Genomic DNA, 11,302 nt, shown 5'->3' on the forward strand with positions numbered 1-11,302 from the left:
ATAGAAATAACACAATGCAGTACATCCTCATTTCAACCTGCCTTTATCTCGACCTAACACGTCCATCAACCCCCAGTGCCAAATTTCTTAACCAATCAGCTTTCAAGAAATGTTTTCAGGGCGGAACATTTATGGCGTGATTCGCCTTATTTATTTATTTTCTGTCGAAACTGACAACATGCGTTGCGCAGACTGAATAATGTTTATAAAACTACGACCCTCTCATTTAACCAAAGTGCTTTAATATGACGGACAAATTAAACATTTCCTTCAGCAAATGCATCGCAAATGCATTACTTATACACAATGAAAACTAGAAGATGTGGGCGACGGAGATGTAAATGTCATTGTGATGTGATCGTGAGGCGAGTCGATGCTGCCACCCAGTGGCTATTATTAGTATAACATCAACACATGCTTTACATCAGTTTTGATTAGCATAACATTCTTACGTAAAATATATAGCACAATAATGTTGATTTTTTTTCTTCATTCTTCTAAGTAAACAGTAAACACTCCCATTTACAAAATACATTTAAATAAAAACTCTACCCGTCCTTTGTCATCTCACATCTGTTTATTAATTTAATCTATTAAACTGCATATGATAATAAACCTTTATTTAGGGTGGTTAGAGTAGCACTTGAAATCTGATATGCTAACTGAAAGTTTATGAATTTCAGTCCCAGATATTTTGAGTAATGGTGGACTGAACCAGTAATTGAGAGGATTATTAAGTCACAGTTCTGGTGTTGCATATCCGTCTTCATATATTGTTTTAGTCATATTCAGACATATAACATGTATTGTCGTAACATTCTATTTGTGTTTATGAGGCTTGTGAGAGCTGTTGGAATGCATCTGAACATCCTTCACTTTCGTGATGCATAATTGTTTGGGTAGGATAAAAAAAAAAAAATACTGATGTGTTTTATATGCTAATCATATAGTCTGATGTTCAGGTTCTTTGGTTTGCTGTCATTTTTTTTCTTCTTTCTTTTTTTGTGACATCATGCAATTAGGCAATGAAAACGAAACACTTTAAACAGAGCAATTTATTCAATCATTCAAGAACAAGGTTTCTAAACTATACACATTCAACTCAACCCTTGATGCTGAACATTATTTTACCATTTCCCAGACTGCACAAACATTTCACATGAAAGAAACTTCTGAAACCCTTCAAGGCTGCAAACCTATTTTGGGTCAAGAATATGAATGCCACAAAGAAATGGAGATGTGAGATAGTTAATGACTAAATAGAGTCCAGATTTCTCTCCAGAGGACACGTTCTGATATTAGAACGGTAAACGTCTCAAACAGGGCATGCTTTGGTAATATTTTCAGTCAACAGTCAATCATAGTGCAAACAATTCAGTGTTTATATTAGCTTTAATGAACTTTTGACCCCTTGTTCTAAAACATTACAATTGACCTAATTAAAAACCAAGTCTTCTAATTAAAATAAATATTATTATGTAACATTGCATCTATTCTTCATAATGATTTATAAATCATTGATCCTTCCAGGCCTTTTGTTTAGTATAATACCATGTTTACCATCAGAATGTTCACTCGGCAAGACACAAATTTGTGCAAATTTAACAATCGTCTTTAGGGCTACATTTCAAAACCTGATGGCATTTTCAAAACCTAGATTTATTTTTGTCATTCTTTTTTTTTTTACTTTACTTTATTAGTATGGGATAGTGTAGAAGTGACAGGAAGCAAAGTGGGAGAGAGAGAGGGGGCGGGATCAGGAAAGGTCCTCAAGCCACGATTCAAAGTTGGGACACCCGTAGCACAACAGCTATATGTCGGCGTGCTGCCGTCAAGGCTATCGGTGCCAGCGTCAAATGCTTTCTTATTTCGCAAATAAATATGTTCACCAATGCTTTCCCAACATGTGCATCAAAAAAGAGACCTATTAAATATGATGACTCAATTGACCACTAAGCAAATATTTGCAGTACGAGGATAGCACAAAAAAGTAAAGGTGAAAGACATAGAGACTTTTGACATATATTCATAAATATTATTTGAGCAGAATATAATTTTCTCCTGCTTCTTGAGGTGCAGATGTTGTCAAGTATGCAGTATGATCTGACCCTTCTTTTTCCTCTCCTGCTGCATTTGTTACAGTACAGAGTCTGATATATAAACACACAATATCACTCAAACATGAAATCTCTGGCATGCATGAAGAGTCCAGACTGCATCTATTCAATAAATAAAACACAACTAACACAATCTACAAAAATAGCAGTGAGTAACCATTACAATAATACCTGTGTTCCAGTGAACCCCACTGAACACATCTTCTTTTAAACACAGAATACTTACATTAATAAATGATTAGTAGTAATGGATTCATTGTATTGCAATACATTTAAAACCAAGTAAATACGAACTACAGCATAAAGTGCATGAGTTCAGGGTTTAATTTAACACACCTAAATCAGCTTATCAAGGTAATTTGAAAACCACACACAGGTGTGTTAGAGCCGAGTATAGGAGCTAAAATATCCAGGAATATTGCCACCTGTATTAGCACATTCAAATTTTTCCAGACAGCAAATGTATTTACAAATGAGAAGTTGATATGTTGATGTGTTATTATGTGAATAGACAATAACAGGATTTCATAACGCTTAGAATGTATAAATTATAGTCTGCTGTGTTTGAGACTGTAAATTAAAAAGCCATTATTTTAAGTTTATATAGTGTCCAATATTTAGATGGATCATATTTACAGATAGGCTTTTAAGAAAACAGATAATTGCCATCAATAATCATTTTTATTATTATTATTATTTCGCAAGTCTCATTTCTTGACTTGGAGAACAACAGGGTGCATGATGATGTTGTGACTGTCTGGCTGTTTAAGGACTGTTGTTGTGGTGCTGGCCTGCTGCACACTGCGAGTAATAGGTCCTCCTACTCTCTCTCTCAACCTCAGAGACAAACGGTCCTCTCTTCTGGGCTGTATCTTTATGTCACCCACTCTCTGCTCCATTTTCCTACTTAAAACATGTACCCGAACACCTGGCTCCTGAGAGTTAACCTGAGCAACAGAAGAGAGGACTATCTGCTTTGAAGCCAGCTGTGGCATAAAGCTGCTCTTTAGCTCCATAGGCTTGCCTTTTTTATTAGATTGAACCACAGATGTTGACAGAATGGTAGATCTTTTAAGCCTAAAATCCTGAGTGGTATCAGCTGCTGCATTTTGCTTAATGATCTGATTCTTTGTTATTGTTTTTGGCCCATGGTCTGACCTTTGTGGCTTTGCGCTCATATTTGCAATTTGCCTGCGAAGGCTCCCGTTGTTCTCCTGGGCTGAAACAATGCTGAGTGTTCTTTTTGAGTTTCTACTGGTCGGTCTCATGGGACAGCTAAAAGCTACGTGTTTCTTTAAACTAGCATTGTATGTAAACTCTCTCCTACAGTGAGGACATGCAAAAATGCCCAGGTCATCCTGAGCAAAGGCCTTTCTTCCCCCAGCAGGTCTGCCCCTTTGCACCAGGTGAGATTTCTTCTTATTCAGGATCCTCATTTTTATCCTAACTGGCGATTCGTGAAAGTTGAGTTTTTTTGGTTGGCCGACCTTTTGCGAGAAATTCTGCTTACTATTAACAATCCTTGCAGGTGATAACACCCCATTTTGCGTTTTTGCAAACTGCTTAAGTGGTATAGGGTTCTTTTTAGGAGTGTATCGCTTCTTGTCGCTTGCATTCGCACAAGCTAAGATGTGCTTGTGCAGTTCAGGCATGTTGTCAAAGCTCTTACCACATTTGGTGCAACGTATGGCTGTGCTGAAGGTTTGAGGGATGTTGTGGGTGGTAAAGTTGGTGGCCGATGCTGCCGTCGTTCCAGTTGGTGTCCGATTGTGGTATGGAAAAGGAGGCGGTTTGAAACTTGGGTAATGTTGGTTAATGCCTAATCGTACATCTGGGCCTTTTGATTTGACCCCTCCAGATGCCATTATTTTTATTGTTGTGAACAGTTCCTCCGAAGTGTTTTCCAAGGAATCCTTGTCTGCTTTTGAGGTTGAGTTGTCAGATTCTTGCTTAATTTCTGTGACTGGAAGGCCTGGGTCAGCCATGTCGGTTTTGGGATTGTTATGGTTTTCAGGTCTTAACTTGCCATGTTCTGCTTCGGTGTGTGAGCACTCTTGACCAGGATGGAGATCTCGCTGATGCTGTTCCAAGTTGCAGAGAAAAGCAAATTCCTTAGAACATGTTTTACAAACATAAATTTTACCAATGCCATGATAACTGGAACGGTGCTCCAGCAAACCTGTGTCACTCTCAAACAACTGCACACAAAATTCACATTTATAGGGCCACTCTTTTGAGTGCTCACCAACATGTTGACTAAGAATCTTCATGGACTGGAAGGGCTGTTCACAAACATTGCACATGAAGTTCTTGCAAAAAGGATGCAAGGGAGGTAACTCTTCTTCAACTTTGTTTTCCTGCTTAGAACAATCAGAGGACTGGACATTTTCCTGTCCATTCTCATTTCTCTCTGCTTCAACAACACTGGTGGAAGCAGTGAGGGTCAATGTACAATCTGTAGAGCTTGTTGACTGCTCTGTTGGTGCAGACTGTGTGGAGGTTTCAGGCAATAGGGTGGTGTCAGGAGGTTGTGGCTCAGGTGAGACATGAGGTTCTTGCTGTAACGCATCGACAGGAATTTTATCTGAGAGACATTGAAGAGAACTATGTTGGAGAGCTGGAAGAACATTTTCTGTAGATTGCACTGCAACTGTATACTCAATAACAACAGTGTTTGGAGGAAAAGCCAAGGACGTGACGTTGGACTGGTTAACAGGCAGAGATGGTGAAAATATCTGTGCCTCAGAAGCTAATACAGAGTCTACAACCAATGTTCTTTGAGCTAGTTCGCATATAGCAGGATCAGAAACCCAGCTTTGTAAACTCAGTGAAGGGACTGCAGGTATAAGGGTTTCCAGACCTCCAGGACCAGAGGACCCCCAGTCAGGGATTGTCATTTTCATATCACCCTGTGAAAGATGTACAGGATTATCAGTGCAGTCTTCTACAGAACCTGTGGGTGCTACACTGTCAGATACCACAAAGGCTGAATGAAAAGTTTGAATGTCCTGACTGGGTTCCACTGTGGGAGTCGATAGAAAGGATACAAAAGTTGGAGATGAAGAAGGTGAACATTGCGGTGGAGGGACTGGGGTAGGTGGATTGATACTGACTGAAGAAAGCAGTGGAGGGGTTGGATTGATTGAAGCAGGAGGAAGAGCCAACTCAAACAAAAACTTTTCAGGTTTTGGTGGACCCGTATCAGACACTGCCACAACTGAAAGGTTTATTATCTCAGGGACACTGAGGACACCTGCAGCAGCTGGAGCTTCAACAGAAGGAACATCTGCCCCAACGTACTCATTCATAAGCACCTTCTGAAGCATACTAGAGTTAGGTTTACTCTTCCTTAAAGTAGGTTGAGTGAGGTAGACTCCAGCTGAGTCACAGTCTAAACTCTTTCCACTAATACTTAAGTCCAGAATGGACTCTGCTAAGGCATCGCTACTCTCTCGCTTAACCACAGAATTTGAGAGGTCCAGTGGCTGTTGATTACAGGAGTTTCCACCTGTTCTTGACACAGAGCAGTCCAACGGCAAGATCTGTTGCTGCACTGGAGCTCCATCAGAGCTGTTTATGGGTGAATTCAAAGGCTCAGGTTCTTCATTGCACATCCCGTGGCTCTCCAACTTTGACTTCTTTGCTTTTGTAGAATCCTGATCTTGCTTTTCTATATTCACATCAGGGGTTTGCTGTGGTGAGCTGGGAGGGGAGGTTGTCCTTCTCTTAAATCTAGTTGTTGTTGCAGGTAAAACAGTCAGGGATAAGGGAGGACCCAGTTTTTGGCCATCAGCAATCAGTGCAAATGCCGGTTTACTGCCATCTTGATTCTGAAGGATCTTCTTGAGTTTTGGAGACAAATAGACAGTTTTTTCCTTGTTAAAGACAACTGTCTCAATGCACTGAGGTAAATGAGCAGTGACCACTGGAGCTCCGGACGTAGAGGACAGTGTCAAGGATGACAAGGAAGATGAGGAGGTACTCAAGATGGATTCAGACTCTAATTCTGTTTTTATTTGTGGGAGTAAAGGTGGGGTAGATGTCCTGCGTCTGGTTGAGGATTGCCCAGACAAGTCAGAGGTAAAACTACTGGTATTGGTTTCTAATTTAAGAGCTTGTGAAATTTGAGCTGGACTGATTATAACAGCATTTAATCCAATCACAGCAGAGCCACCAGAATTCATCTCAATCACCTCACAGTTACTCACAGCACTTGTCGAGACAATTTTCCCATCTATGTAAAAGCTGAGATTCTCTGAAATGTTACTGGAGATGTCAACCATGTACTCCCTTTCCTGTTCAATGTCCTCTACACACTGCGAGTTATCAGTATGGTTGTCTTGTGCCGTCTCAACAAGCTCTTGTCCTTCAGGTTCTTGAATGATTTTGACCTTCTTATAAACTCCTCTAGGAAGAAGATGGCGCTCATGGATCCTGCGCTGATGTCTCCTTAAACTAGTATGAGTCCTAAATGCTTTTTTGCAGTACTTGCAGACATGTGAGGCTTTGACATCAATGTTTTTATCATCCTTTTGTTCACCATCAGCTGCATTAATGCTCTTGTTTGGCTCTGGGTTCTGTGATGCCGTTTTCAGAGGTTGTGCACTGCCATGCACATTCTGACTGGCAGTGCAAGGGCCATCTGTGAGATCATCTGTCTTCCTGTTTCTAATTTCATGTCTTTTCTCATGCCTCCGACGAGTAAACAATGTACTGAAACTCCTTCTGCAGCGACTGCATTTAAAACGCTGTTTGTGGCAGGTTGAAAGAGCATGTGTTTGTATGTGTCGCTGCAGGCCTTGACTACTCGCAAACCTTCTCTCACAGCGAGGACAGGGTAACTCACTTTGGGGTTTACTACCAGTGTCAAGGTCACCCTTAGTGTCATTTAAAGGCAACTCAGTGCCATAATCCTGTTTTATCATTCCAACATGCTCAGTCTCACTTGTCTGACAGGTTTGATTTTGATTAGCTAGATTTTTGGACACACGGCTTGCATTCTGTTTGTCTTTGCAGTACATCTTCACATCTATTCCTCCTTCTGTCACTTGTTCTATCTCTTCCCCTTCTGGCTCCGAGATGCTATGAAGTGCAGTTTCATCAAAGTGGACATCTTGAACCTCAGGCTGCTGGAGAAAAACTTCTGATGGCATACTAGGCCTCTCCTCTTCCACAACTGAAACATATGAATATGCATGTGACACAATGAAGAATTTTTATTTGCTGAAATAATAAGTTTAGTAATATATCTACTATGTGTGCAATATTGTCCAACATATGTGAAGTACATTTCTAAATGTTCAAAATGAAGAAAAAAATGAACTTACTGTCATTTGATCTCCACATCTCTTAACTGCTCTCTCTAATGTTTCTTCTGGGGTATGTAAAAGAGGCCCCCTGTTTGCTGAGGGGAAATAAATTCAGTAATACTTCTCGACAATTTCTATGAAGTAATCAAGCATTCAAAGACAACAATAACTTAAAAATAGCAAAGCATAAGTGATATCGCTATTAAAATTACAGTTTATTTATCAGAAGTTATGTTTGTATGCAAGATAATTATGTCCTTATAATTATGTCCTTACAGTCCTTATAATAATGACACAGTGCAGTTGCTGATTCATGGCATGCTGCAATGTCACGCTCATCTGACATTTTAACTAACCCAGGATAAACTCATACACATAAATGCAATCAAATGACTTATTTTCATGTCTGAAAATGAGTAAACAAAGGTTAATTAATTAAGATAAGATCACATTAATAAGGTTATATATATATAATACTACTACATAATAATACTTTATAATGATAATAATAATAAAAACATACATCTCCCAAGAACACTTACTCTGCTCTTCAACCTAAAATGATCAATAATGCAAACATATACATACAAAAGAAACACATTTAAATTTGTACACATTTTGTACATTTACATTTGGAAAACTGATGATTGTTATAAAATAGTTGAGTTTAACTCTATCAGTTTAACCAAATTAAAATTTTGAATTGTGATCATGTTAATGGATCTAAAATGACAGGTAAAACATCCATGTTTTCAATCAGTGTTACAACCACACTGGAATAAACATTTGAAGATTAAGCACAAAAGAAAGTGAGCTCCTGGGGTTCATTTGCAGTCCACCTGTAACACTGTGGAGGTGTGGGTGGGGTCAGATAAACTTGCCTAAGATAATAATAATAAATAATCTCATTTTACAGGCGTCTCTTAGGGTCAAAGGGCGTCCTGATGGTGTAAACTGACAAATTATCAACACAATAGCAACAGAACCAGGCACAAGTCATTGTCTGCGATGCTCAAGAAATAACGTAATGCACCCATAACTGCCGCATTCCCGCTGTACATATGCGGGGAATCGATTTACCATGCAGCGGCTGTTTATAATATCAGGCCTTTTTACATTTATGCATGTGCGCAAATAATTACGCACTTACATAACACAAGCACATGTTATCATCATCGAATAGATTAAACTGTTTAAAGCGGGTATAATCGTGCAAACATGTCTGTTGTACAGTCAGGGCGCACATGTTGCGGGTGTCTGACAGCCCTTTAAATAAGACAAACCCCGTTTGGCACTGTCGCTAAGCGCAGACGAGAAGGTCACAGGCTTCACGCTAAAGTGCTTCGACATCCATTTAGTTAGTGCGCCTGTATATCGCTGGGGTTTTTACGGCGTAATTACATGCAAAAATAATACAAATGCACACAAGGTTAATCTCAGTGCTAATTCTCAGACAAAATAAACATGACTGACATCGCGAAGCTTCGGCGAGCCATTTTACGCCACATGATTTTGATTAGGTATGCCCTTTGGGCTCTGCATTAAATTGGCTATACCTGTACAGCTTACCAGCTTTGTTTTGACGCCTCGCTGCTTGAGTCTGGTGGGCACGCGCAGGACGCTCGCTACTGCAGACTGCACTGATGACAAGGCGCATGTGCGAGATCTCATGCACCTGTATAGTTACATGAAATATTATACGTGAAGCACAGGCACAGCAGATTACCGTTTTGCTTTAACTGCATGCACTCAAATATATTCAGGGAGGATGTTTTATTGACTAGAGATCTAGAAACTAGCCTATATTTTGTTTGGAATACTTGCTGCTACATGATAAGGTAACCTATTCTGTTAACATTTTCACTTAGGCTATAAATGTAAATGCATGAAAACGAAACTTCAAATTATCAATATTGTCATTAATAAATATTTTTAATGGTTTAAGCACATAATTAATAGCTAGTCTATAATTACACATTTTATATACCCCATTTGCTTGTTTGTATATAAATTTATATTGTTTCATTATTCTTTTATATATAAACAGTAAAAATGGCATCCACACAATAGGAAATATTTTATGTAAATGCATTCCAAATTATACAACACCCACAATTTGCTGGAGTGTTTTCATCATCCACTGTATCAAATGACAGCCTCACCGTAAATTAGACAACAGATTACTGCAGAAGCAAACACACTTCCTGCTAACAAAAATATGTTCGAACATTTTGCCAACGTTCTCATTCAAAACCTATTTATTTATTATTTATTTATTATTACAGAACGTTTTTTTCTGCTTATGCAAATGTTAAAGGAACATTAAATTTGATCATTTTGCAAACGTTGTGGGAGTGTTACTCTTGAATGTTCTCAGAAACAAGAACAAAAATGTTTCGGGGAAAAAATCGTTAATTTAACGATGTATAAATGTAGGCTATAAATAATAATGCATACAATTAATAATAATACAATATAAATAATGTTTTTGTACAACTGTTTTGAGAACATTATTAAAAACCAGATAACTTTGAACAAACATTCTATCAATGTTACTGCAAGAACGTTTGCTCATAACCAGGACGTTAGTCAAAGTTCTGAAAATGTTCCCTGCTAGTTGGACTCCTACGTCTACAATCTCGATCCCTAATTTAAATGTAAACGTTTTATATAAAGATTTTACTCAAAGAAGAGCAAAGGCAAGGGATACGGTGTTTTATTGACAGTATGTGTGTGTTCATGTTTATGTATAGACATTCTGAGAAAAAAATAATAATAATTCAATGCCTATGGTATGCCTAAATATCATCAATAATAAGATGCAGTCTGTCCAGTTCCAAAAACCACTTTCTTTTAGTTATAATGAGTGACCACTAGAGGCCGCTGTGTCCCGATTTGAACTGATGAGAGATTCTGTGCAGAAATCATGCATAACTCGCATTATTGTCTCAATAACTTGGGATATGCTCATGACAATATGTTTGAGAGGCTATTATGAGAGATATAAAATAAGCCAATGGATTATACCTCAAATCTGATGTGTGTGTTGGTGTACGTTTACGCATGTGATTGTTTCTGTGTCAACAAGTAGGACCCTGGGTCACATTTTTGTCTAAAGAGGAGTGGGAAACATCAATGTGCAGTGTGTATTGTGAAATCACAGGTCTTATACGAGCACATGGGCCATGTGTGGAATGTATAGGCCTGCTTTTGGTATCTGTGGTCAGCGAGCTTCAGTTCTATTCAACAATCACCCATTATAGAACTGTCACATTACTCTGCATTAATCTTCACCTACTCATCCTTCATCTGCGGGTTGTCCCACTCTTATTCCATAATCAGCCTTCCTCCCTCACGCTCTCACCATCGTACTCTACATTCTTTTACATTAGAATGTGTTTGTGTGTTAGAACAGCATGTGCCATGCATATTCTCTCGTATGTTAATGAGTGAGATCATGTGTGACCTCAACCCCCGGATCAGTAGATTATATGGCTATGGATACTATTCAGCTATAAATCTGCCCTCATCACTTTATTTCATTGCTCTTGAGATAATGGCAATTACTTAGGAAATTGCAGAAGATTTTAGTTCTTTAGAGTTTCTTTATGTGGAAGCTTGAGTTATGTAAAGTTAAACCAAATGATTAATGTATTATAGATACTGCTCATTTTAGAACAATCCACAGATCGCTTCAAAGTCTCTCTCTGTGTGTGTCTCTCACACACATGCAACCCAATGAAAGTACATTTCTTTCAACATCAATCAAATAATAACAAAATTCTCAAAACAATTTCATAAGAGTGAGAATCTGAGAACTGAGTGTTCACCATTTTCTCACTATTACATATGAGCACTAGCATTTACTCATAATCC

The 11,302-nt window shown here is 38.6% G+C and overlaps 1 protein-coding gene across 1 annotated transcript; it reads right to left on the reverse strand.

The window, feature by feature from the left end:
* Window positions 1-1,043: 1,043 nt before the first annotated feature.
* On the reverse strand, window positions 1,044-9,028 carry LOC306848128 (PR domain zinc finger protein 2-like). Its single transcript, XM_079382495.1, has 3 exons — window positions 8,996-9,028; window positions 7,445-7,521; window positions 1,044-7,293 (listed from the first exon to the last, which is right to left on the reverse strand). The coding sequence occupies exons 2-3, from the start codon at window positions 7,461-7,463 to the stop codon at window positions 2,825-2,827; spliced, it is 4,488 nt and encodes a 1,495-aa protein (XP_079238621.1). The 5' UTR covers window positions 7,464-7,521; window positions 8,996-9,028; the 3' UTR covers window positions 1,044-2,824.
* Window positions 9,029-11,302: the final 2,274 nt, after the last annotated feature.

This window comes from Barbus barbus, assembly GCF_936440315.1.
Source record: "Barbus barbus genome assembly, chromosome: 28".
Taxonomy (NCBI): domain Eukaryota; kingdom Metazoa; phylum Chordata; class Actinopteri; order Cypriniformes; family Cyprinidae; genus Barbus; species Barbus barbus.